Source organism: Nannobrachium achirus (genome assembly GCF_963921795.1).
Source record: "Nannobrachium achirus genome assembly, chromosome: 10".
Lineage (NCBI taxonomy): Eukaryota > Metazoa > Chordata > Actinopteri > Myctophiformes > Myctophidae > Nannobrachium > Nannobrachium achirus.
Window position 1 is genome coordinate 29,250,165 of NC_137819.1, and position 25,496 is coordinate 29,275,660.

The window sequence follows — 25,496 nt, forward strand, 5'->3', positions numbered from 1 at the left end:
CCATTTTCAACACAAATGAATTGTGTACTTCTTGCAATTCATCTTAGAATTCTGAGTTTTGTTCTGGCAATTGTAAGCGATCCATTTGCGAGAGAAACTTTTCAGAATTCTCATATCTAAAGTCGAATTGCAAGGGAAAAACCCTCGAAATTCAGGATTAATTTTATTTAGTGGCAGAAAGTGTCTTCTATTTTTTTGAGTTTTTTATGGTTTTAAATGTGTTTTTCTTTTGGGGGGGGGGGATAGATTTATTTTGTGTGTGCGATTGGTTTTAATTATTTTACATTGTAAATAAAAGTGTATTACTATTTTAATACGTTTACTTCAAATTCTTAATTCAGAGTGTGACTGAAGGTGGAAAGTAGAGTACTGGTATGTTTATTGTTCATCCACAAGACTGGCTTTTCTCAGAGGTAGTTTACACTTTAAAGCTTATTTTCCATGCCCTTGTTTTGGACTCGGCATTGTGATATTTTTGTAACCCCATGATATATCATGTATCAACTGCCAAAGGTAGATTTATTAAATATCAATTATGAAAAAGAACACAAAGCTAGAAGTAGGGATGTGGGTGGTGTATGAATGAGTGGTGCTACTCATGGATACTCCAGTGGTTTGGTGTGAAGGCAACTAATTTCACTTGGAGGCCATTTAGCACTTCATACTCCTCTGAGTGGGGCTCCAAGTACGATGTAAAAGCAAAATGTCCTCTGAGAATATTGTCAGTTAAACCAACTAAATTGTGGTTGCCTCAAGAGCCCCTTACAGCCAAGCTTGTCTGGGCGCAGTTCACTGTAGCCTCTCGACACTGCCACCAATGCCCTGCGTCCCTGCTTTTTCAATAGAGAAGGAAAGGCAATGTTATTTGTACAGCACATTTCAACAACCAGGCAATTCAATGTTCTTTACACATCAAGCAACACACACAATTATACAATGACAGGATGCATAAAACAATGTTGGAAAAATAATAGTTGCAATTACAGTGCAGAAGAGAAAGGAAAGGGTAACTAACTCAATCAAAGGCTGCAGCAAACTGAAATGTCTTTATTTGTGTTTTAAAGCAGACCTGCAGTTTTCTAGGCGTATGTGGTCCCCAATAAGCTGGGATGCCCTCCATACAATAAGCCTCATTGTATCAACTTCTGCAGTATATGGCGCATCACATGAGATAAAGTGGAAGTCACGTAGGATTAAAGAGTATATTTAGCTTTCCTATGTGCTGCCAAAGTATATATACTGTACATGCCTGAATTGTACTTGTAAATAAGTATGGATGGCAGGTGAATATTGCCAATTTGCCATCCATCCATATTGCCATCCAATATTAGGATTCATTTTATTTATTGACATCTGCACACTTACTCTTTTTGTCTTAACTTTGTTCCCACTCTCCCCTGGGTTACGCATAATTGCAGTTTAGCATCTAATGAATTGATAAGTGGCTAATAATAGCCCCTCGTTACAGGGGGACTTCTAACGAGAACTTTCATCTCTCTCCATCTCATTAGTGGCCACGGTGATTAGGAGATCAGGTCCCCGGGTTAGCAGGGGTACAGGAGGCCCCATTACACATCATTAGCCGGGCCAGGGCCGAAAGGGTCTGCAGTGAACCCCATGGTGGAGCCAGGCTTGAGCTGGATCCTGTAGCTACAGTGCCCAGAGGCAGGAAAGCAGACCGGCTTAATCCTGACATTGTTTATTCATTCAGAACATTTTAAAAGTCTCAGCTCCCTTTTTCTCCATCTCTTCCTCCTCCTTTATTCACATACACATTACCACACGCATGCACAGATAGACTTACACCCTTAATCTCAATTCAATTCAAAAACTTGACTTAACCCCAAAGGGCAATTATGAGCTCAGGGCAGTAAACTAATTCCCCCTGAACTCTGTTCTCTTACTGCTTGAAAGAGAGAAGAGGAAGATTTCTCTTTTTTTTAAATGTTGTATAAATATCTAGACTAGAGGACAAAGATCTGACTTTACACAGATTATTGGAGGCAGGGGGCTGAGGGTGGAATAACTGAACAAAAACATGAGCCTTTACACCCAAGGGTGTATGTGTGGGTGAGCATATAAATGTGCGCTTTTGTGTATTTATACATATATGATATATCCACAAAAAATAATTATGATGTGTTTTCTGCATACGTATTACCGTGCATGCATCACAAGGGCATCATGGCATATTGTTTTGCAAAACTACCCACGCTGGGTGATGGTGTGTTATTTTGGCATATCTTGGCTAATGATTTGACAGTGCTGGAGTCTGCGAGCAGTAAGCTGTGGCTTGAGGTCCACTTGGGGGCTGATTTGCGGTACAGTATATCTGCCACTGTGCGTCCCAGCGCTGGACTCTGACAGTAATAGCCAGCGGGTCTCGGCCGCCTTCAGCCACTGTCACCACAGCGTCTGGTGTTGGAGCAGATGTGGAGGGAACTGGGTCATAGCCACCGCAGGCTGTGTGCAAGTCTAACAAGGGCGTATTATTCACAAGGTAAGTCATGCTTTTTGTGTGTGTGTGTGTGTGTGTGTGTGTGTGTGTGTGTGTGTGTGTGTGTGTGTGTGTGTGTGTGTGTGTGTGTGTGTGTGTGTGTGTGTGTGTGTGTGTGTGTGTGTGTGTGTGTGTGTGTGTGTGTCTGAGAGAGAGAGACAGAAAAAGATGTTAAAACGTCATCATTGCAAAGATCTCTAACCGCCATAGGGGGGGACTTGCCAATGACTTTAAGTCTTTCAGGCTGTCTCACTTTCCATCTCTATCTGTTCTTCTCTCCCTCTCTGTCTTACTATCTCTATCTTTCTCTCCATCTCTCAGTGTTTCTGTTCTGGGGTTTCTAGGCCTTCTCTCTCTCTCTCTCTATCAGTTGGATCAGTGTGTCCTCCTCTGCAGTTTTTTTGTTGCTGCAACGCAGTGTTTTTTAGTGAGAAGAGGAACGAACAGAGAGAGAGAGAGAGATGATTTTGCATGTGACGAGGCCTTGGGCGTCCGGTTGTGTTTGATGTATTTTTTATGTGCTTAGGCTACTATTGAACGATGGAGCGGCGGGGGGAGGGGAGGGGGGCGAGCATGCAGCACTTGAATGGGGATGTTGTTGAGGGGGGGTTGAGGAGGATTGCCGATGAAGGGTTGGGGGTGCTGCTTTTCTGCCGCCAGCGACGACGTGTCAGGGAGATGAGAGGGGGGGGGGGGGGGGCACACTCTCCACCCCATAGGGAGGCTCTCTGATGTGGCTTCCCTATGTGCCGCACACCTCCAACCCAAAAACACTGGCACACACGAACACACAGGGGTGTCGCACCAAATTCTGGACCCTGGGTAGTGGGTACAAGGATTCACTGCGGGCCCCCCATGAATGTTCTTCATAGGGGGATATTTCAAATCCTTCTAAGATTTGTTTTGAAAAACCTATGTTTCTATGTCAGTGGTGCTCAAACTTTTTCATGTGAAGGACCCCAAAATGATATGTATTTGGCCACAGACCCCCATCTCAAAATATTTAGTTCCAGGGACCCCCCAGAAGCAAAATTTGAGTTACAAATGTTCGCATAAAAAATACATATATTCAAAGATTTGCACACATTTTCACGACTTTTCAAAAGTGGCAGATGTGAGCTTGTAGATCTGCTATTTTTCAATAGTTAAAGTATAAAATAATGAAGGCCCCTCCACCTTGGGCCTTAGTAACTCAGTCCCACTTCCCCCCCCCCCCCTTGTGATGCCCCTGCATACACAAGCTCTATCTCTCTCTCTCCCCACACACACACACGCACGCACACACGCGCGCACACACACACACACACACACACACACACACACACACACACACACACACACACACACACACACATACATACACACACACACATACATACATACAAGAGACCAGGCATCAGAAGTGTGAAGGCAGACAGGCATTCAGACAAAAAAAAGTCAGACAGACAGACATACTGTACATGAGGTTCGGGAGCAAATCAGTCTTTCCCTGGTAGTCAGAGTTGTTGCACTCAGATGGTACTCCTGCGTGTACAGATGTAACTAAATGGATCTACCATATTATCACAAAGGATTTTACTGTGTATTAGGCTACTGTGGTGGTTAGGGCCCACTGGGAACATTGCTGACACAGTTTGGATCCCTTCAGCTCGTGTATGTTTGTGTCATCATAGTAGTCCTTTTGTATTGCCTTACGTCAGATCAGGGTGATATTTTAGGACAAGAGACCTATTATGCCATATTATTTTTGGTCTATTGAATGTCATCCTAAATTGCAGGTAAAATATGACTCTTCCCTTTGTGCACTTATTGCGACCGAAGGTCGCAGTTTACTATGAGACTACTACGTCACAACTTGTCCGTGTCCGTCTGTCTGGATGTGTAGACGTGTACACATTTTTACGGTCTATGGGTTTGCCGCTCTGACATCATGCTCTGATGTCACTGTGATCTCAGGGGGCCACTCTAACAGATTGGGTTTGCCGCTCTGACATCACACTCTGGCTTCACTGTGATGTCACAAACAGAATCCCTTTTATGCCCATATATGGAGTTCCCTGATGTCATCAATATTAATGATGCCCTGTTAGAGAGATCCCTGTGATGCCAGGGGGAACAATCCCATTTATGCCCATATATGAAGATCCCTGATGTCCACATCACTGTGGCGCGTCGCCCTGAGGCGTCTTACTAGTAGGCTAGTAAAATAATCATAGTTAATTTATCCATTTTGTAACTCTTTTTTTTTTTTTTATATCTTTATCCCACGTTTTTTGCAACCCATTTTCTCACCCAGTGCCAACTACCTAACCTGTAGTCCTGGTTTCCACTCTCCCCCTGCCGCGCCAGGGGAATTGGGGAGCACCTGGCTGGCTAGGGGGAGGTAGTATAGAAACCAGGACTACTGCATGTTTTTGTGAGGTCATCTACCCTAGGAGACACAGGGAGAACATGCAAACTCCACACAGAAAGGCCCTATCGCCAGTGTGGGCGCTGATGACGCGGAGGGAGGAACACGCCCCCAGCGCCCACAGCTTCCCCCGGCGGGAATCGAACCCAGGACCTTCTAGCTGTGAGGCGAAGCGCTAACTAACCACTGCGCCACCATGCCCCCTCATTTTGTAACTCTTGAGTGTGTAACCAAATGGACCCATTTGTAGCCTATAGACTCTCAGAGTTGAATTGGCACTACTGTGCCACTGGTCATGTTTATTGTTCACATCCCCTTTAGATTTCCCTTTGTACTGTCCCAGCCCAGTTTCGGAAGTGTGAGTCATTAGGTAGACTTGTAGCAGTCCGTTCTCCCAGAGCAACAATCAGGGGTGTCGCACAAAATGCTGGGCCCTGGGTACAAGGATTCACCGCGGGCCCCCCATGAATGTTCTTCATAGGGGGAGGGGGTTTAAGTTAACCCATTTAGACTGGAAGTGGGAACGCATTATTATGCATTATTTTGTGCTTTAACTATAGAAAAACAGCAGATACCGCTTGCAGCGCCGCACTTGAGCTTGTAGATCTGCTATTTTTTAAATCATGAAGTCTTGAATATTTCAAATCCTTCTAAGGTTTTTTTTTTAAAACCTATGTTTCCCATCTCAAAATATGTTAGTTCCAGGGGACCCCCTCCCCCCCCCCCCCCCAACATTTGAGTTACACTTAAAAAATACATATATTCAAAGATTTGCACACATTTTCACGACTTTTCAAAAATAGCTAATGTATAAAATAATTAAGGCCCCTCCACCTTGGGCCCTAGTAACTCAGTCCCACTTTCCCCCCCTTGTGACACCCCTGAGACTTGTAGCAGTCCATTCTCCCAGAGCAACAATGAGGGAGGATGAGGAGGAAGAGGAGGGAGGGGGAGAGGGGGGCAGAACGGAGGGAGGATAAACGCCACATAGGAGGGTCCAACGGAGGAGGGGAAAAAACAGGGAGGGCGCTGGATCCAGCTTCTCAGCGACCGCAACACTGACTGCAACGGTAAGACAAAAAAAAGGAAGAAAGAAAGAAAAAGCGGATTCACAAGTGTCTTTGTCAATCATTAGATGTATATATAGGGGCTTATGAATATGAATAAAGCAGCTGTTGAGGTTGTTTGAACTGGGAAGGTACAGAGACAGGCGAGGAGAGGGAGAGCAGTGATATGGGGTGAGACTGAGGCACTGACTGGATGGACATAACGGTTACGTAACGCGCAATGGAGATTTTGTTTTTATCTATGATTTCACAAAATGTTGCGTCTTCATTTTACTTACTCGCTGTTTTCTGTTGTTTTTCCTAAATTATGAGTTTTTACTTGAGATAGCTGGAGCAGCTGTTTGATGGTCGAACGCCGTTCTCGCTTTGCTAAATGCAATCGTCACCCGTAGAAGAAAATAGGCTATTCATGATGATCGTTTGATTTTAAAACATCACCTCAATAGGGATTGTATTATGTTCTCTTATCGTCCCTGCGTAGCGTTACAATAAAATGGTGCATCGGAAAGAAATAGGATAGACTACGGCGCGTCGCCATCCTTTTCTTAGCATCATGCTCAACTTCAACGTCAAAAATGCAGAATCTAAATAATGTGCCACCATATGATATGGTATTGGTTTAGTGCGTGCGTTATAGGCCTATTAACAATGAATATGTCGATATGTAGCGATTTATTTTTAGCCTATAGGTTTTCAATCATCAGCAAACACATCTGTCTGCTTGCGCGCGCCTCGGTCGCTGTCCTTCAGCACTACGTGCGCGTGCACGTATAGGGGACAGCCAGCAGTGCGCAGAGAAGGGGAAGGAATGAGTGACAGTACCCTGGAGTCAGGATTAGAGACATTTCCATTCTAAGGAGACATGTAAATATTTGATGTTAATAGAAGCGGAGTGTGGAGACCAGCCTGTAGTTATAGACATTATATGAACAAGAAATGGTGAGAGAACGGAGGTCCCTAGGTTAGATTTATATCAAACATTGTTTATACAGTTGGCTATAATATCATGGCAAATGTATCAGATCATAGAAATGAGGCAAAGCAAGGTTGGAACACATTCACTTCTGTTCAGTTCAATTCAAATAGAATTCAGTTTATAACTTTATTAATCCACAAAGGCAGTTTTATTTTTAGGGCATAAATAAAAACAGATAGCATTCAGATTTACAATCGGATACTTACAATCAAGAGTTGTTTGGGACTATGTTAGACTGATTTATGATGGATTGTCTTCACACCGGCTGACCTTGATCTTGTTCATCTTGTCTCTCTGCTTCATGTTATTGTGGATCTGTAATTTCTTTATGTGGTTATGTAAAGTTATAGTTTTTGGGGGGAAACAAACAAGAAGAATCCTTTATTTTTACCTATAATAATTTACCCCACATTTTTATTTTAACTCACTGATGATAACTATTACTATTATTATTGCTTTCATGTTTAGGCCAACTATAGGCTACCATTGTGTTTTCCCTATACAATTATTATCTATCCATTATTGTCTTTAATATTTGTCAATGGCCTCATTGTAGAGACACTTTGATATGTGATTTCTTTTTTTTTTCTCAAAATAGTGTTCTTCCCAGTTCATTGAATCCATTTAGACCAGGAACGCATATCCATGTGTCACTTTAGATTTTAGATCTTCTATTTTTGAAATATCGTGAAAATTTGTACAAATCTTTACATTTTTAGGTATTTTTCAGGCCTAAATGAGTTTTAATTGCAGTGTTAACATCTTGTCTTCATGTCCTTGTCCTTGCAGTGAGTCTCAGTCCAGACCAGTGATGCTTCATCAGGACCGGCCCATCGTTGCCCATGAGGGGCAGGGAGGCGCGGGCGGCTCCGCCTCCTTGCTACAAAACAGGAAGTGCGATAAGGACGGCAACTTCAACTTCCTGCCGGGAAAAGACGACAATGGCGTCACGGCAACCAGGAACGGAGGAGGGGACGAGAACCGCAACCAGGTGCGTCCGCGCACCCTCGGCCCGTTGGGTCTCGACCCGTCGAGCTCTTCGTCCTCGTCTGGGTTTCACCACGGACTAGGACCCCTGTCTCCCCTGTCCCGCCTGCCCTGCTGGAGCCCTCTGGAGCCCCTGCCCGAGGTCGAGAGCGGAGACGACGGATATGGCCGGGTACCGCCCGACGGAGCAGAGGAAGCTAAGATGACAGAGGAGGAGATGAGACGGGGGATGATGCTGACCAGCAACGACAAGAAGGAGAAAGAGACAAGGCAGGGGACGCCACAGGAGAGACGAGGGAGGGCGGAGTTCAGAGGAGGAGAGGAACAAGAGGAAGAGGAGGGGTTGGTCGATGACTCTGAATGGGGCGACAGCGACTCTGAGATTGAGTTCAGCCTGCGGTCCGGCGGCAGCCTCTCGTCCCTCAACATGGAGAGCGGAGGGGAAGGGGTGCTGATGGGCGGCTGGGATCGCGTCGGCGTCGGAGAGCCCAGGCCTGACTACCACAGTGGTGCCAGCGACACAAGCACCTTCGCCTCCATGAATACTGACCCAGCCAGGAAGTGGGATGGCGGAAACAAGGGACCAACCGGCAGAAGATCTAGCTTTGGCCGCGATGTCTTCACTGCTCCTGGACTAGGACTAGGGCCCAGCCTCCTGGAGGAGGACAGGGAAGAGGAGGAGGAGGACCAGTCGTCGGACTCGGATGGCGAGCTGCCAGAGCTGATGGACGCCGTTTGGACCCTGCGGGACCGCGAGCGCTTCAAGGCCCAGGAGATGGAGAAGCACCAGGTGCAGCTGACCATGTACCGGCGGCTGGCGCTGATCCGCTGGGTCCGCACGCTGCAGAGCCGGGTCCAGGAGCAGCAGAACCGCCTGCAGTCCAGCTTTGACGTGATCCTCACACACCGGAAGGAGCTGCTGCGCATGGGCGCCGCGGCCGCGGTGACGTCTGCCCCGCCCACCGCCACTGTGGGCCAGTCATAGAAAAAGGAGAGCTGTTTGAAACAAGAACAGGCCTGTTGGTGGAGCTGAACTCAAGGGCGCTTAGTGCAATCAAGATGCTTACTTACAATACTTTTCCCCTGAAAATAAGACGTTCTCCAAGCTTTCCCTCTGAGATTTGGAGGTTTTACACCGACATGGGGCGGTGTTACAATGTAAAATCCAGAGTGTTCATTTAATTCTTAGAGTGTCCTAATAATTCCAAATGGACCTTTATAGGTCAGTTTGGTTGCATTTGTACACTCTCAGAGTTACAAATTAAATGAACACTGCAGATTTTAATGCCATGTTAACATGTTGCTTTGTTGGCGAGTGGTGACTGACGCACTGACCCATTGCTTATCCTAATGTATTGAAGTAATCTCCATCTGAGCAGGACTTAATTCACATAACTTCACCAAATAATGTATTAAATGTATGACATATAGGATGTATTAGGATCAAAGCATAGATATATGAAAAGTTTAATATAAGAATATAAAGAGTTTAATATATTTTATACAAAGGTTATATTATGTTAAGGTTATATGGTCTCTGATTAGACAATACCCAATAGAAAGACATTAGAACCACATAAATGTTTAGATATGGCTTGTGTGTTAAAACTATGCCCATACATAATGTGATATTTGTCATTGAAGTGGAACACCGTTAATAAAACTTAAATCTGAAACGTTCATGTGTGCTTTCTGTTTATATAGTCCATGACTCAAATTTTTTGTTGAAAAGTTTTAAAATGAAGCCAATATCATGAACAGGTTTCTTGGGTCATCTGTAATAATTATATGATTTGAAGATATGAGGAGGACTGTGCACAGTAAAATACTGTTATGCATTTGTAACATATACACCTATTTGTATCTTACACAGAATTGGCATTTTACTAATGCCTTGTTAAACCCAGCAAAATCTAATCTGTCATTTCATTTCTCATCACTTTGATTTCAAGAAGGTTTATCAAGGCTCTCCGATAAGGCCAACAAAGGGTAGTTTTCTAATCTTAGATTAGTTGAAAACATGTATTTTAGCCCCTGGCAAATGACCTTTTTGTTAACAAATGCTTCTTTGTCAGCTGAACAAAGTTGGTTTGTATATCTGTGCTCATCACGTGTGTGTGTGTGTGTGTGTGTGTGTGTGTGTGTGTGTGTGTGTGTGTGTGTGTGTGTGTGTGTGTGTGTGTGTGTGTGTGTGTGTGTGTGTGTTCGTTCTGCAGGCAGTGTGATACGCCATGTGGGGAACAAGCACCAATCTTTATGGCCATGGTTAGGCCTACTGTCGATTTGGTCGCCGCGGGCATTCCAAGATCGTCTCGCCTCTTTCTCTCAATTCCCCATCTCCGCTCTCTCGTGTGTGTGTAGGTGTGTGAGTGTTCACAAAGATACCAGCCATTTTGCCACCCTCATAATCTCCAGTATGAGTCGAGTTGGTCGCACGGCGGCCCCGTCGCATGGGGGGTCCCTGGGGGAATCAGTCTGCGCCCTGGGGCCCTCGCGGCCCATCCGGGCGGCGAGCAGACGTCAGTCCAGTTGCAGCTCGAAGGAGCCAAACCCCGGGGCAGGTTTGGGATAATCCTCGGCTATATGCCTCCAACTCTGGTTTATGTTTTAAAGCTTATCGCTTCTCCTGACGCAGGCATCACAGTGAACCTCTGAGAGAATTTACATATTGATCCGTTGTTCACTGGCTTCAGTGATGTGTATTGGAGGCTTCAAAAAAGGGGTACAGGAGGGATAACACGTTCACCCGGTTATTGTAACTGTGGAACCATGCACAAACAACCACCTCTAAAAGGGGCGCACAAAGGGACACCGTGAAAGAACACAACGGCCTTTGATGTTCCTTTTTTACAAAATCTCCATGTTTTCAGGGCTGCTGGCGCTGGGTAACGTGACAAATGCGTCGATGCAAGGTCGACCTAAAAGGCACCCAAGAAAGATCCAAGCAGGGTGGTTTTGTGTGTTATTCCTCTTGGGACAAAGTTGCATACGGTGTGAATCGTGTGATGTATGATGGCACAGACTTTATGTCCGACATAGCCCTGGCCCCTGCACACATCACATCGCTAGGTGTGTGTGACACTGACTGTAGCCGGCTACAGTGTAGAGTGTACAAGGCAAGCACGAGAAACAGTTGTACAACGTGTCAACGTGTGAGGTCAGGTGTAACATGGGGCCCTGCTGGGCGTGAGCCGTGCCCGCGTCAACGGTGAAAATCACTCATGTATTGTGCGCCCCGGGAAGCGCATATGGCGACGCCAATATCTCTTATTCAGTCGGAATATCTCTTATTCAATCGGTAGGTACCGTAGGCCTACAGTGTGTGGGTTGAATGAAGAGAACGAAAGATTTGGATTGTAGTGTAATCCAATATGCATTTGCAAAGTCTCACAGTCACAGACTAGTAGCTAGTGGCCTGGCTGCGACGCTGGGAGACAGGGATAGGCTACATTGTAGCCTATCCCTGTCTCCCAGCGTGACATATAGACCTACCAGAAAGGTGCGCACAGGTGGCCCTCGTCGTGACACCTGATCACCTACAGTATGGTGCCAAAACTGCCAAATGTCAAATGTGTTTATGTCTTAGCGATTTTCTTTCACAAGAAACGTATCTGTTCACTTCCAATAGCCTGCCCTGAATCCATGGCAATCGACATTTCAGTTAGTGCACATTTCAAGACACTAAATAGGCCAACATGATGTTGCTGTGTATAGGCTATGATCATGTAATAGGCTTCTTAATCTTTAGGCTATATGTCAGACTATCTATCGATTCTATCAATAACGGTAGACCTACCGTACGCGAGTATGTTCACGGTCCTACCTATACTCAACTGGAACCTTTTGGAAGCTACAGTCTCTGGGTGACTTCGTGCTTATGGTCTGGCAGTTAGATACTTTGCCTTCAGAAGCCTTGACTCCAACTTCTCCAAGACTATAGGTTTAAATTATATAGCGCTGTCAATGATGAAGACTACAGTATTTTTGGGGTAAAAATAAAGACAAAAAAAAGAAGACAAAAAATACTGACTGTCAACAGAAAGCAGTGGCAGTGAGTGAGTGACCACATCATGGAATACTTTTAGCCTGATGAGGCAAGTGATGTCCAGTAGAGGGCGATACTTCATCGTGAGGAATCCGCTTCAGCCGCTATGTGCCACTTCAACGTTGAGTAGGTCTACACGCAAGAGGGCAGCAGTGTACGAATCAGCACGATGGCTCCAAAAGTGCGCTAGAGATAAAGCTGAAAGCTGGTCCTATATATCCCTATGTCTGTACTCTGTGCTTCTGTTTTTGAATAGGACATATCAGGCTACTGATATCGTGTATTCTCTCCCTCTCTCTCTTCTTTCTCCCCCTTCTTTCCTCTGCCTGATGTAGTGTGACAGTGCAGTAGCCTGCAGCACTCAGTTGGCGTGGAAACAATCAGCTTTGACAGAAAGGGGGTGGTGGTGGTGGGGGGGATGGGGTAGGGGAGGGAGTGGGGGGGAAGAGAGGCTGCGGCCTGAGGCCTGTGTATGATGAACTGGGTAGAACGACCTGTCACCAGAAAGAAACAGGGGAAAAAAGAAAGTCAGATAGATAAATGGATGGATTGACTTTTTCATCAAAGTTCACCTAATTATTCACACAAAGGTTTGTATTTCAATAATTGTCTTGTTTTTTTTTAAACATTGCTTTTGCCTTGTGATGCAGAATTTAGCCATAATTTTATAATGTACACTTGTTTGTGTCACTGTTATTGCTGTACTAAATTGGCTTTCATGGATAACCTTGTAAATCAGTTCACCATTCTTTGCTATCGTCGTCATTAATGTCCTCATCACCTGGCATCCAGGATGTGCACATTTACGATTTAGGAAATAGTTAGAATGGCCATGTGGACCAACACAGGTGTTTCAATCTGTCTGATTGGCATGTTCTATGCCAATCACAACACCTGGCTGTGTGCACAAATGAAACCCATATTGTAACTGGGCCTATAGGTCTACCTGTTGACTGTATTAACAGAAACCAAACCCAGTGAGACAGGCCTGGTATGACCCCCATGTGTCATCATCTTGACTCATTGACCAGGCCTATTGACCAATAGGACCTAATTCAATTAAATCTATCAGAGGCCAGCAAGGGCTTCTTCTCAAGGCACGGCGTGTTGTCAAACGTGGATGCTTGGAGTTAATTAATCTATTGGGGGAGCTACAGAAGCCTGTTGGTGGGGTGGTATTAAGGGACTTGGGGGTTCAGCTGCCTCGTCTGTTTTAACCAGCTAATAAATATGAAAACAGCAGGTTAAAACTTTGTATTCGCTCTCTGTCTGAAAGGATTATACCCTTCTATAGAGTCCCGTGTAAATCCCCCAAACCTCATAATGCCCAATGTTGTCCCATAAAACAGCGTTGAACAATGGGCGAAGAAAGAGGGCTTTTTCACGCATAAGGGGTTTTCTCAAGAGCACATTGAGGGAAGCCCGGGCCGGGACACGCCCATAGATTATCTGGCCGCTCGGTGAAAGCGGCAGGTGCAGTGGTGGAAAAAGTATTCACATTTTATACTCAAGTAAAAAAGTATCGATATACTGCAATGCAGAAATGATTATGTTATGTAAAAGTCAGGAATTCAAAATGTAGGCCTACTTGAGTAAAAATACAAAAGCATTGGTATCAAAATGTAGGCCTACAAAAAGTAAAAGTAGGCCTACTCATTATACAGAATGTAGCCTACCATTTCATTTTCAAATGTGTAGGCTACAAACAAATATTTTTAAAATAGCAGATCATAAGCTTGTAGAGAAATGTAGCCTATAGGCCTATAGGAAGTCGTGGTTAATGTAGAAGTCGTGGTTAATGTAGGCCTATATGTTTTGTAATGTTAATCCAAACAATCAAACTAAAACCTTCAAATAATTGTAGGGGAGTAAAAGTAGCCTAGCCTACAATATTTGGATCTGAGTAGCCAACGTAGAAGTAAAAGTATTGGAAATTGGAAATAGGCTATACTCAAGTAGCCTACAAATACCTCAAAATTGTACTAGGCTACTAAGTTTAGTAGCCTACTTGAGTAAATGTACTTAGTTACTTTACACCACTAGGCAGGTGCGTGTGCCAGGCACGGGGGTCGTGAGCTCGCTGACCGCAGGGGGCTGACTATGTCGAATGCGTGCAGCTGCCGGCAGGAATTTTTTCAGATTGTCACTTCCATTTAACTTGCTCTTTTCTCTCTCTACCCCCACCATTGAAACGGGGTGAACTTTGCGTAGCCAGGTCTCCCCGACGTGCTTCTCCCGTTTTAGAGACCAAAAGAGCCGCTAAACGGACTGATGTCAGTCAAAAAAGCGACCAGGGGGTGTCAGCCTAGCCTAGTAAACTGACTCCTCCCATCTTCGGCAGGAAGGGAGACTGGTTTACGAGGCTAGTGTCAGCCAGCCATGAGCCACCCCTCGCCTTATAGGCTACCGCCGTGAAATTGTGCATTAAACTGATAAGCAAGCAGTAAAACTGTGCACGAGTTTCATAGGGTGTTAACATGAGAACAAGAAAACTGTAATAAAACTCAAGTCTATTTATATCCACGATTTTCTCTGAGTGATAATCATTCAAATGTTCAGGAGAGCCTAATTAATTTGTATAGGCCTAATTTAGGCTATAGCCTACTCCAAACCAAAGATCAAGTTGGATGTAGGCTGATCCACTCAAACAACTATTTTCAATATTCTCAAATTATAATTAGGAATTGGACAAAACCTGCTATTTCTAAAGGAAATAACAAAGGAGATAAATAAATAATGTTTTCAATTTTAATAGTAGGCCTACACTCTAAATAGGCTCTTGTCACCTGTTAGCCTTAGTTTGATACACTCAAACGGCACATCATTGCTACAATATTTGTCAACATGAGATAAGAGCCCCATTTTGAGCTAAGTAGGCTAGGCTGCATGCCAAAAATTAGTTTGCATCACCTTGATCTCTAATCACAACCATTCCAACTATGTCCCATTCCAAGCTGGGCCCTAGGCTATGTGTGGGTCCCAACATAGCCTAATCCCCCAAATGCAGTCTCCCTATTCCACTGGGGGTTTGCTCAAGTGGTATGTCAGAGAAAGACACAACACTGTTTTTCCACAGTATAGGCAAAACGGATTAATGTCCTCTCTCTATTATGAATAATAAGAATGAATAACAAACAGCCGCCTGTTTATTCCACACACTTAACAAAAGACAATGTGTCCTTATGGTTACTGTGTTTATAGCCAAGAGCCATAGAAATAATTCTGTTTAGTCCATTTGACAATTTCACCTACAATCACAATACAACAAATCTGATATCTAAGAGGGTTCCCATGTGGGGTTATATTTAGACATAAATTAAATGTTATTTGTGTGACAAAAAGTAAATAAACTTAAATAAATTCATTCCAAAGTCCACGATAGGAAACATTTAAACCAGTAATGATGGGCAGTATTGCTTCTAGCAGCTGGGAACTGACTGTGTGATTACTGTGTAATAAATTATCAGAGCTTTAAAATAAAATAAGATAAGATATATATCTCACTGTCACTATTTGTGTGTGTGTGTGTGTGTGTGTGTGTGTGTGTGTGTGTGTGTGTGTGTGTGTGTGTGTGTGTGTGTGTGTGTGCGTGCGTGCGTGCGTGCGTGCGTGCATGCGTGCGTGCGTGCGTGTATCTACATACATATGACAGACATACATACATACAGTATATAACAGAATCGTATACTGTACTTCCAATGGTGATTATACTATGTTCTAATGTTAAGAAGATGACTGACTCATAATTTTAATCCTGTGCGAGTATCTAATTTGGAATGCCACAGGTCATGACTGTTGACAAACCTTTCATTTACAGTATATTACATTAACATGTTGCCCTTGATTTGTGGTCTTAATTAATTCTTTATCACACCATTCCATTTAGCCCAGTCTATCAGCACGCACACACACACACACACACACACACACACACACACACACACACACACACACACACACACACACACACACACACACACACACACACACAATTCAGTGCATGCATGGCAGCTAAAATGGACAGCTGTGTGAAACCAGAATATCAAAATTAAATATGAAGCAGTGGTGTGATAAATTGGTAGATAATCATCTTTTCATTAAACTTTCATCCCCAGTAACTTAAATATTCAAGAGTCCAATTACAGAACTTGCATCTCCCTTTCTCTCTCTCTCTCTCTTCCTCTCTCCCTCTCGCTGCAAGAGCAGCCAGAGAGAGGCTGAGTATACGTGGCTTAAGGGTTGAATGAAAGGGTCATTACAGAGCGGTCACTGGAGAGAGATGAGCAATCCCTCATCGCAGGCCAGGGAGAGAGCACAGACAGACAGTTGGAGCAGCTGGCCTGCTGCATCTCTGTACAGGCAGAAGACCTGACAAATACCGTATAGCACTGTTTCCCAATCAGTGGGTCGAAATCATGAATTAAATACAAAATTCGATCATTTCTTTCAGTAATTTCATAAAGAAAATCTAAGAAATTCCACAAAATTAGAAAAAAATGTTTAGTGAAAATAGCTGATCTAAGCTCACAACGCGACGCAACGCGATGTGTTGTAGATCTGCTGTTTTCACTAGTTTGGTTGGGTCACAGGCAAACGTCTAATTTCTCTTTTGGGTCTCGAGCTAAAAATATTGGGAACTGCATGTCCAAATAAAAAGATACGAACACAGACCAAACTTACGGTATAGGCCTATATCAAAGGACAGGCAGCAGATCTGATGTATGGACCCCTTAAAAACTGACAGAAAGAGACAGACAGACAGACAGACAGACATAGATTTTCCAGGCAGATAGTGGAGAGGCATCACCATGAGTGCCACAAACAGGGTGCATGACTCTCTTGTCTGCCTCTATGGTCGTGTGTGTGTGTGTGTGTGTGTGTGTGTGTGTGTGTGTGTGTGTGTGTGCGTGCGTGCGTGCGTGCGCGTGTCAGTGTATTAGCAGTCAGAGCACTGAAGCCCAGGGGCGATTCCTGTGTGTGCTTGCGATAAAGGGAAAAAGGGGAGGAAAGGAAGTATAGGGGGTGGGGGGGAGCAGGCGCAGAAGAGGAGGGGTAGGAGGGTGGTGGGGTGCGAGAGGAGAGAAGAGGAAGTTGGTTTGGGGGTTGTACAGAGAAAGTGGGATAGAGAGAAAGAGGGAACAGACAGGGAGGGAGGAAGAGAGAAAGAGAGAAAGCAGGCGTACGCAAGCATGAGACAGAGGCTGTGAATAGAGGAGGTTGAGCATCCAACAGGGCAGAAACTTCCTCTGTGCTGTCAGAGCATCAGGATCATGTCCCCATTGGTCCCTCCTCTTCTCTCTCTCTGTGTCTCTCTCTCTCTCTCTCTCTCACACACACACACGCACGCACGCACGCACGCACGCACGCACGCACGCACGCACGCACGCACGCACACACACACACACACACACACACACACACACACACACACACACACACACACACACACACACACACACACTTTCTCTTCTCAGCCTGCTCTCCCTCCATCCTATCTCTCTCTCTCTCCCTTCCTCCCTCTCATGAAAAGAGAAGAGTGTCTTGGCAGGGTAATTAAGAATGGCCTCCAAACACAGGAGTATGGCAGGAACGCTCCAGATGAAAGTAGATGATTAAAATAATTACAGGCTGAGAGCTGACGAGCCGGAGTGTGGGGTGGCCGCCGGACATTTGTCGGTAATTAGATAATTAATCTGAATGCAAATGATGAGCCCTAACGAAGCAGTCAAGCTGAACCGGCGACAACTGCCGAGAGTGAAATGGGGGAGAGAGAGGTTAAAAGAAAGAAGCAGAGAGGAAAAATATGAAAATGAGTGCATAATACCCAGCATCCAAAAGGCAGCAAACCAAAGTAAGAGCAAACCCAACAAACAGATGCACACATGCATACAGACGAGCTCACATAGCAGCAGCATTGTAAATCAATAACTCTTTCCAGAACTTAATATTCTTGACAGTGTAGCTTTGCTGCATCTATAAATTTCACTCATTGTGACAAGTAGACACATACAACCTGTTAGAAACACACAGGTATACAAAGGCTGCCTCAGTCTGACTCTCATGCAAGCATTCTGCACAGCAAAAAGCTGCCTCACTCACAGGTGAAATGCAAAATGAATGGTATAAACATGGGGACGTACTTGAGGAACCAAAAAATGCATGGGCAAATTGTGGATTTTGACTCATGGCAAACACACTGACACAAGAATATGCTCATTATCTCTTTTGTCTGACAAACAGACACACACACACACACACACACACACACACACACACACACACACTCACGCACACACACTTATATGTGTCAAAACATAGCTGCATGCAAAAACACTATTGTGTTCTCAGGAGATGCAAATAAATAGCAACTTCAGACTCAAATGGGATTTCTTTTGGGGCGGTCTGGCAGGTTGGAATAAACCATCACTCCACCATCTTACAGTGTTACTGGCATGGCATATTGTATTTAAAATATGTGAGGTTTTATCAATAAAAATGATAATACAAACTAATGATAACTTTGCTACTCAAGTGACGAACAATTCAAGAGCTTATAAGATCTGCTATTTGTCATTAGACAAGGAATATAGGGATAGGGATTAAGTGGTTATGTGTATCTATTGCCAAGTGTCTTTACACAGAATCCGTCCTCTGCATTTAACCTATCCATCACTCCCAGGGACCATCTCCAGCTCTAAAGCCAATGCCTTTTGGTCAAGTGTTAACCCCTGAGCCAAAACCATGGCACCTGGCACCCAACTGCAGATGTTAAAATATATATTCAGCCTGTGAAACATGTTTCATACCATGTGACATCTTCGTTTCTATTTCAACATAATTAAGTCTAGCCTACTTCTCTTTGATGACATTTTTTGAACCAAAGACCTGCTATGACAGTGTATCTTTTCTCGAACAGCACTTTTTTTTTAAACAGCCTCTTGGCATCATTTTCACACATACCTGCATATGCTAATGTTTCTGAGGAACATGTACACACCTTCATATGCTGCTAATATTATATATATCATGTACCTGCGCTCACGTGTTTGCTCTATTCAACTTGTTTTCTCTTTCCCTTTGTTCTCACCAGAATACTACAAAACGGTAACAGGAAAAGCTGACCCAAACTCGTTTCCCAACAGGTCTGTGGCCTTAAGCTAGATGCAGAATAGACACAAATCTAATCTTTGCTTCTGGGGGTCCTTCGAACAAAATATTTTGCGATGGGGGTCCGTGATCAAATACATATCAGTATGGGGGTCCTTGACATGACAAAGTTTGAGAAACAATGATAGCAACATAAGTTTATTTTCAGAAAACTGTTAGGATTTAGAAGACATTTGTAGAATGTGCCTATCAGTGGTTAAGGACCCCCAAAATGTGTTTTTGGCCACGGACCCCCCATCTCAAAATATTTTGTTCCATGGATGGACCCCTATCGCAAAATATTTTGTTCCAGGGACCCCCAGAACCAAAGATTAGATTTCGGTCTATTCTGCATCTAGCTTAAGGCCACAGACCCGTTGGACCCGTTGGTCGACCTTGACATGTATTCCTATAAAACGATGGAGCATGCATGAATAAAATAATTACACCCACTGTATAGGCCATGCTCACACCTACCTTTCTGTCAGTGGCTGACTTTTTCTATGGGAACAGAGTTTTCACAAGCCACGCAATGCCAAGTTTGGCAACATAACACTCCGTTCCACACAAAACGAGTCCTAGATAAGACAAGAATTTTTCAAATAACTCTGCAGTCCTCAATCTATTATAGACGTTTAATGGGTATTATTTAATATTTACAAAGAGAAATATATGAACTTGACAAATTACGGAATATCCCAGATCAACAGAAAGCCTCAGTAAATGTAAGATCTATTTTAGAGAATGAGATAATTAAACATATAGATCCCTGAGGGCGTGGGAATGGAAAAGAACCTCAATACTATTTATTTCACACTTTCAAATGCTGACACATTTGGAAGGTTTACTGTCAACAGAAAAAACAGAGCTTCAAAACTAGCTCAAAACAAACATGACATGTTTCTTGTATAAATCCAGTGGCTTCAATTTGAGACTGGCAATGTCCAACAATTAAACCAACAAAAAATAAATCCAATGGGATGGGATTCTTGATAAACTGCACATCAAAACATTCTATATGACTAAACTTGCTTTATCAACACTTGGGTAAAAGTAAAGCAAATATGTAAAAGAAACTGCCACAGAAATGACATTCCACACAAACTTAGTTCACAACATGAGGTAAAAAACAAACAGCAACTCTTGTTCAGACTTCAGAGTACATGGCAGCAAACATTGAGTGTCCCTCTTAAATACACAATGCCACTGCCACTCTGTTAAATTCCTTTACACTCCAGTAATAACAGAATATTGTATTTGGCATTAAGGGGCCTACTTCTGCAATCAATGCGAATTATTCTACAAACAGATCAAAAGAATCTGCCGCGTCAAATTCGGCATTCATCTTTGCAGCAAGTTCATCGACTTCTTTAAGGTCTATCTTTTGGACCTTATTCCTTCTCCTCTTCTCCTTCACCATGACAACCCCAGGAATGTCTAGGTCTGGTGCAGGCCCAGGGAGGGACGTAGAACAGTCGTCTCCTTCCAGCCAGGACGTGAAAGAATTCACAGCAGACAGAGACTTGGAATTGTCAAGCACGGTCTTGCTGGGCTTCCGAATCACCTCGGGGGTCTTGAGGTTGTCAAAACCAAACAGGTTGTCGCGGGAGCTGGGGGGGCTGTGGATGCTCTGGTCACTGAGACGGCTGTAGGACCGGCGCACCTTCGTTGACCAGACCACATCAAGTGGATCTGCTGCTGTGGGCTGAGGGGGAGCGGAGGGGCAGGGCGGGGAGTACAGGATGGGAGACGGCATGGAGGTCTTCTTCAGCGAGTGAGCCCGATGGACGGGACCCGGATCCGGGGTGGAAATGTTGGGGGTCTTTTTCAGCAGGGGACGTCCTCCTTCGGAGAGCCTCTGCTCCTCGTTCTCTTTGTTGTGCTCCTCCTCCGAGGCCCGCGCGGCCGATGTCTTCCTGGATGTGATCTTCCTCACGACGATGGAGCGTTTTTCGCTCCGCGGTCGGGGAGACACCGTGGGACCCGGATCCGGGATGGAGGGCTTGGGTCTCTTCCGCAGAATGCTCCCCTCAGACAGCCTCTGCTGCTCCTCGCTGTGCTCCTCCTCCGAGGCCGCCGCCAACACCACGGCTGCAGTTTTCCTGGGCTCGATCTTCCTCACGACAATGGAGCGTTTCACAGCAGCAGCGCCTGCCATTTGGACAACAACACTGGCATTAGTCTGAGAAAAAGTCAGTGGTGTAAAGTAACTAAGTACAGTTACATTCCTAAGACAAAAGAATATATATATATATACTAGTAAGACACCCAAGGGTGGAATGCGACCTCAGGGTGACATGCAACCTCGCCCTAAAGGGCGAGGTCGCGCCAATTCTTGACAATCTGGCCAACCACAGCGTTTCTCTGACGATTCTAGTTCTTGTCATTCTGGGGGGAGTTTGTTCATGTTTTTGTGAGGGTATCAACCCTAGGAGCTCAGCACACTCACAGAATCATGGCACACTCACAGAATCAATGTTATGCCCATACATGGAGTTCCCTGACTATGTTATGTCAAAACATGCCCATATGTGGACATTACCAAATATGGGCATTTCCAGATATGTCCTTAACTCATTGAGTGCCTATCCCGAATTAGTTCGGGATATATTATCGCATCCCAGAGTGCCTATCCCGAACTAGTTCGGGATATAAAAAAAAAAAAAAAAAAAATTGAAAATTTTTTTTATGATTTTTTTTTTTTGGACCCCATCAAATCTAGTGAACATGATTTCAATCGCGATTTTGCATGTTCCACCCCCATACAACCCCATCTAACATACAGGGCAGCCATGTTTGTTTACATAACATGTAAAACATAATGGCGATTATCTCAAGAATGCCTGAACGGATTTCCAATCGGATTTTTTTGTTTGAAAGCTGTGAACAAACTGCACAAATCCACTCCAATGCAATCCAGGATTGCATTGGATTTTTTAGAGCTCATTCTTCTCTGTTTTTTTCCCATGCATGAGGTGTGCAAGGTTTAATCATGGCTAAGTTGACGAAAATAAGGCTTCTAAAATGCTTGGTAGCCAATAGCTAACTTCAAGCTAACTTCATCCTCTTCCTGTACATGCACAAAGGAAAGTGTTCAGGCAAGTCATGGCTGCAGGGCTTCTGCAAATACCAGCATATCTCTATGGGATTTTCTATGGCCACTGGGCGCCCTCTAGTGGTGAAAGGGGTGGCACTAAATGAGTTAATATTGATAACATTGGGACAGGGATCTCCATATATGGGCATGAAACATATGTTAATTAGTAAAGCCAAGCTTAGGTTTGATGCCTTGGGATTTCTATATTTGGACATAAGTGTGTACCCAATAGGTCATCATCTGGAAAGGTAGGGTGTAAATCAGAGTAAAGCAGGCTTTTGAGCTAGTTAGGGTCAGAGATTGATGACATCAGAAATCCCCATATATGGGCATAAAGGGATTTTGCTTTTGGGAATGCCCATCTATGGCATTTTTATTTTATTTTATCCTTTATTAATAAAAATACATGTATGTATCCATATACATATGGAGTTCAATATTGATGTTTTTGGAGAAGGTATGTTGTAAATGTATGCTACTTAGTAAGGGGCCTCGGGTTAGATACTCTTTGTATGGCCTCTGGAGGTCCTTGGCGTCGGTTAGTAGTATGCCCAGCACATAAGATGTGGGACGTCACAAAGCCTGCGGCCATGTATCATTTTCCATCAGGCCTGTTGGTTTTCACGCTCCAGTGCGGCGTTCATGCGCTGCAAGTCAATGGCAGACTTGGCAGTCAGACAGACAGCCATTGACTCCGGCCTAACAATGGCTACTTTCTATGACGGTAGTCCCATATGACATGATGGACTGGACTATCTCCATATATAGTGTTATCCACATTTCGTGTAGCTGCCCTGTACAGGAAGTGATGTCACAACTCGCTGACATCACACTGACATCACAGAGGCTTCGGAAGGACGGTCACGAGGCTTCGGACACTCAAGCGACACGATTCTTCAGAGTATATGCGACCTTCGGTCGCAATTATAGTAAATTTACCCCCATTGATTCTGGATGGGGACCCAAATGCATAGGCCTGGATGGGGACCCAAATAAGGCCCTGGACGGGGACCCAAATGCATTTGGGTCAGAATCAATGGGGGTAAATTTAGGGTCAAGTAAATTTACCCCCATTGATTCTCAACCAAATGCATTTGGGTCCCCATCCAGGGCCTTGTATTTGGGTCCCCATCCAGGCCCATACATTTGGGTCTCCATCCAGAATCAATGGGGGTAAATTTACAATAATATATTTTTTTGTCTTAGGAATGCGACAAATACCAACAAATATTATTGAACTCAAGTCTCCATAGTGTGACTAATCAATAGAAAAAAGTCATTTTGAGGTACTTTTACTTTACTGGAGTATTTCCCATTTTCAATACTTTTACTGCGTCGCAAAGCGACATATTGTGAGCTTGTAGATCTACTATTTTCAAAGATTCGATTTCGATTTGAAATGGGACATTCTGCATGAGTACTTTCTACTTTTGGTACCTTGATTACATTTTGATGACAATACGTTTTGTAAATTTTGAATCCCGTATTTCAACTTGTAACAGTGCAATATTGATATTAAAGGGATATTTCACTTTCTTTTCTCGTGACTCATACTACCCTCCTAATATGTGACCAGGCGGTGTTTTTTGATAACTTTTTTCATTTATTTTTAATAATTATTTGAGAAAATGGAAAAGATTCAATACAATATATATATATATTTTTAAAAGGTTATAAAAAATAAAATAAAAACACGGCCTGCTCACGTATTAGGAGGGTATTATGAGTCACCAGAAAAAGTAATGGGTGTTTTTAATGAATCTATCATGGTTAAAATGGAGTTTGAAGTTACAATGGGTGGGTGTGTGTATGACTATGAGGCCCTCCTCCTGGAGGAGGACTGATAGCATTTACATCAAATATCTAAATATTGAATTAAGCAAATTAAAAACCGTTCAGGGTGTTCATAAAAGCCTGATTAGATGATAAAATTACCAAACGTTTTTTTTTTAAAGTGAAATATCCCTTTAAGTAAAACAAATGTAGTACCTTTTCCACTGCTGTTAGTCTGAGAAGAAGCGCTCCCTTCAGACATCCTCTGCTCGTTCTCGTCGTTGTTGTTGTGCTCCCTCTCCACCACCACGGCTGCAGTTTTCCTGGGTTCGATCTTCCTCACGATGATGGAGCGTTTCACAGCAGCAGCGCCTGCTATTTGGACAACAACACTGGCATTAGTCTGAGAAGTCAGTGTGTAAAGTAACTGAGTACACGTACTCAAGTGCTGTACTTAAGTACAATTTTGAGGTAGTTTTACTTTACTGGAGTATTTCCAATTGTCAATACTTTTACTTCTGCTCCACTACATCTCAGATGAAAATATTGTCCTTTTATTCCACTACAATTATTTTAAAACTTTAGTAACTAGTTTCTTTGTACATTTTGATTATCATTGGACAAAACATACGTTAACCACTTCAGCCGTATATATATTTTGGCCATTTGAAAATAGCCGATCTACAAGCTTGTAGATCTGCTATTTTCAATGATTTTTTAAACATTTGAAATGGGATGTATAATACTTGATTCAATCAGTTTTGATTTTTCTAGTATAATAATAACGTTTGTTGAAATTGGATCTTCTGCTGCATGAGTACTTTCTACTCTTGGTACTTTGAGTACATTTTGAATCCCGTACTTTAACTTTTAGCAAAGTAGCTACTTCAACAGTGCAAGTTTGCAATAGGAAAAAGTAGTTTCATGACAGTACAAATCACTGACTGGCAGTGGTACACGGTCAACTAAAAGGAGATCCCAGTAAGCTTTTCGGCTTATTTACACATGGAACCACTTTATGAATCTCATAGAACATAGAACAGAGTACTTAGTTTGCATAGGGGATTGTCAATAAGTAAAACAAAGGTAGTACCTTTCCCACTGCTGTTAGTCTGAGAAGAGGCGCTCCCTTCAGACATCCTCTGCTGCTGCTCGTTCTCTTCGTCGTTGTGGTGCTCCTCCATCTTCTCCGGCATGACGGCGGTGGTTTTGCGGGGCTGGATCTTCCTCACGACGATGGAGCGTTTCACGGCCGCCATCGGCGCCATTTTGTCAACAACACTGACATTCTGCGGAGGAGAAGTGAGTCGCGCGGATCGTCTTCGCTGCGGCTCGTTGTTAGTGTTGGACTCACCCAACACGGCCACACACTGACCAGGCACTTCTTCGTTCATTTTGAAACGTCCACCGGCGAAATAACAGCTCGTAACGCAGATATATATGAAAGTAGTCGAGTACTCACTCACACACACGCACACGTCAACAGCAGCAACAACAG

General features: G+C 43.8%; 2 protein-coding genes across 2 annotated transcripts; one reads left to right on the top strand and one right to left on the bottom strand.

Moving 5' to 3' along the window:
* Window positions 1–7,761: 7,761 nt before the first annotated feature.
* c19h1orf216 (chromosome 19 C1orf216 homolog) lies at window positions 7,762–8,922 on the top strand (the record flags this gene model as incomplete). The annotated part of the gene is made up of 1 exon (XM_080735368.1): window positions 7,762–8,922. The coding sequence occupies one exon, from the start codon at window positions 7,762–7,764 to the stop codon at window positions 8,920–8,922; it is 1,161 nt and encodes a 386-aa protein (XP_080591494.1).
* Window positions 8,923–20,422: 11,500 nt separating this feature from the next.
* cdca5 (cell division cycle associated 5) lies at window positions 20,423–25,193 on the bottom strand (the record flags this gene model as incomplete). Its single annotated transcript, XM_080735124.1, has 3 exons — window positions 25,092–25,193; window positions 24,215–24,373; window positions 20,423–21,279 (listed from the first exon to the last, which is right to left on the bottom strand). Exons 1-3 carry the CDS (start codon window positions 25,180–25,182, stop codon window positions 20,423–20,425), a joined length of 1,107 nt encoding a protein of 368 aa, XP_080591250.1. The 5' UTR covers window positions 25,183–25,193.
* Window positions 25,194–25,496: the final 303 nt, after the last annotated feature.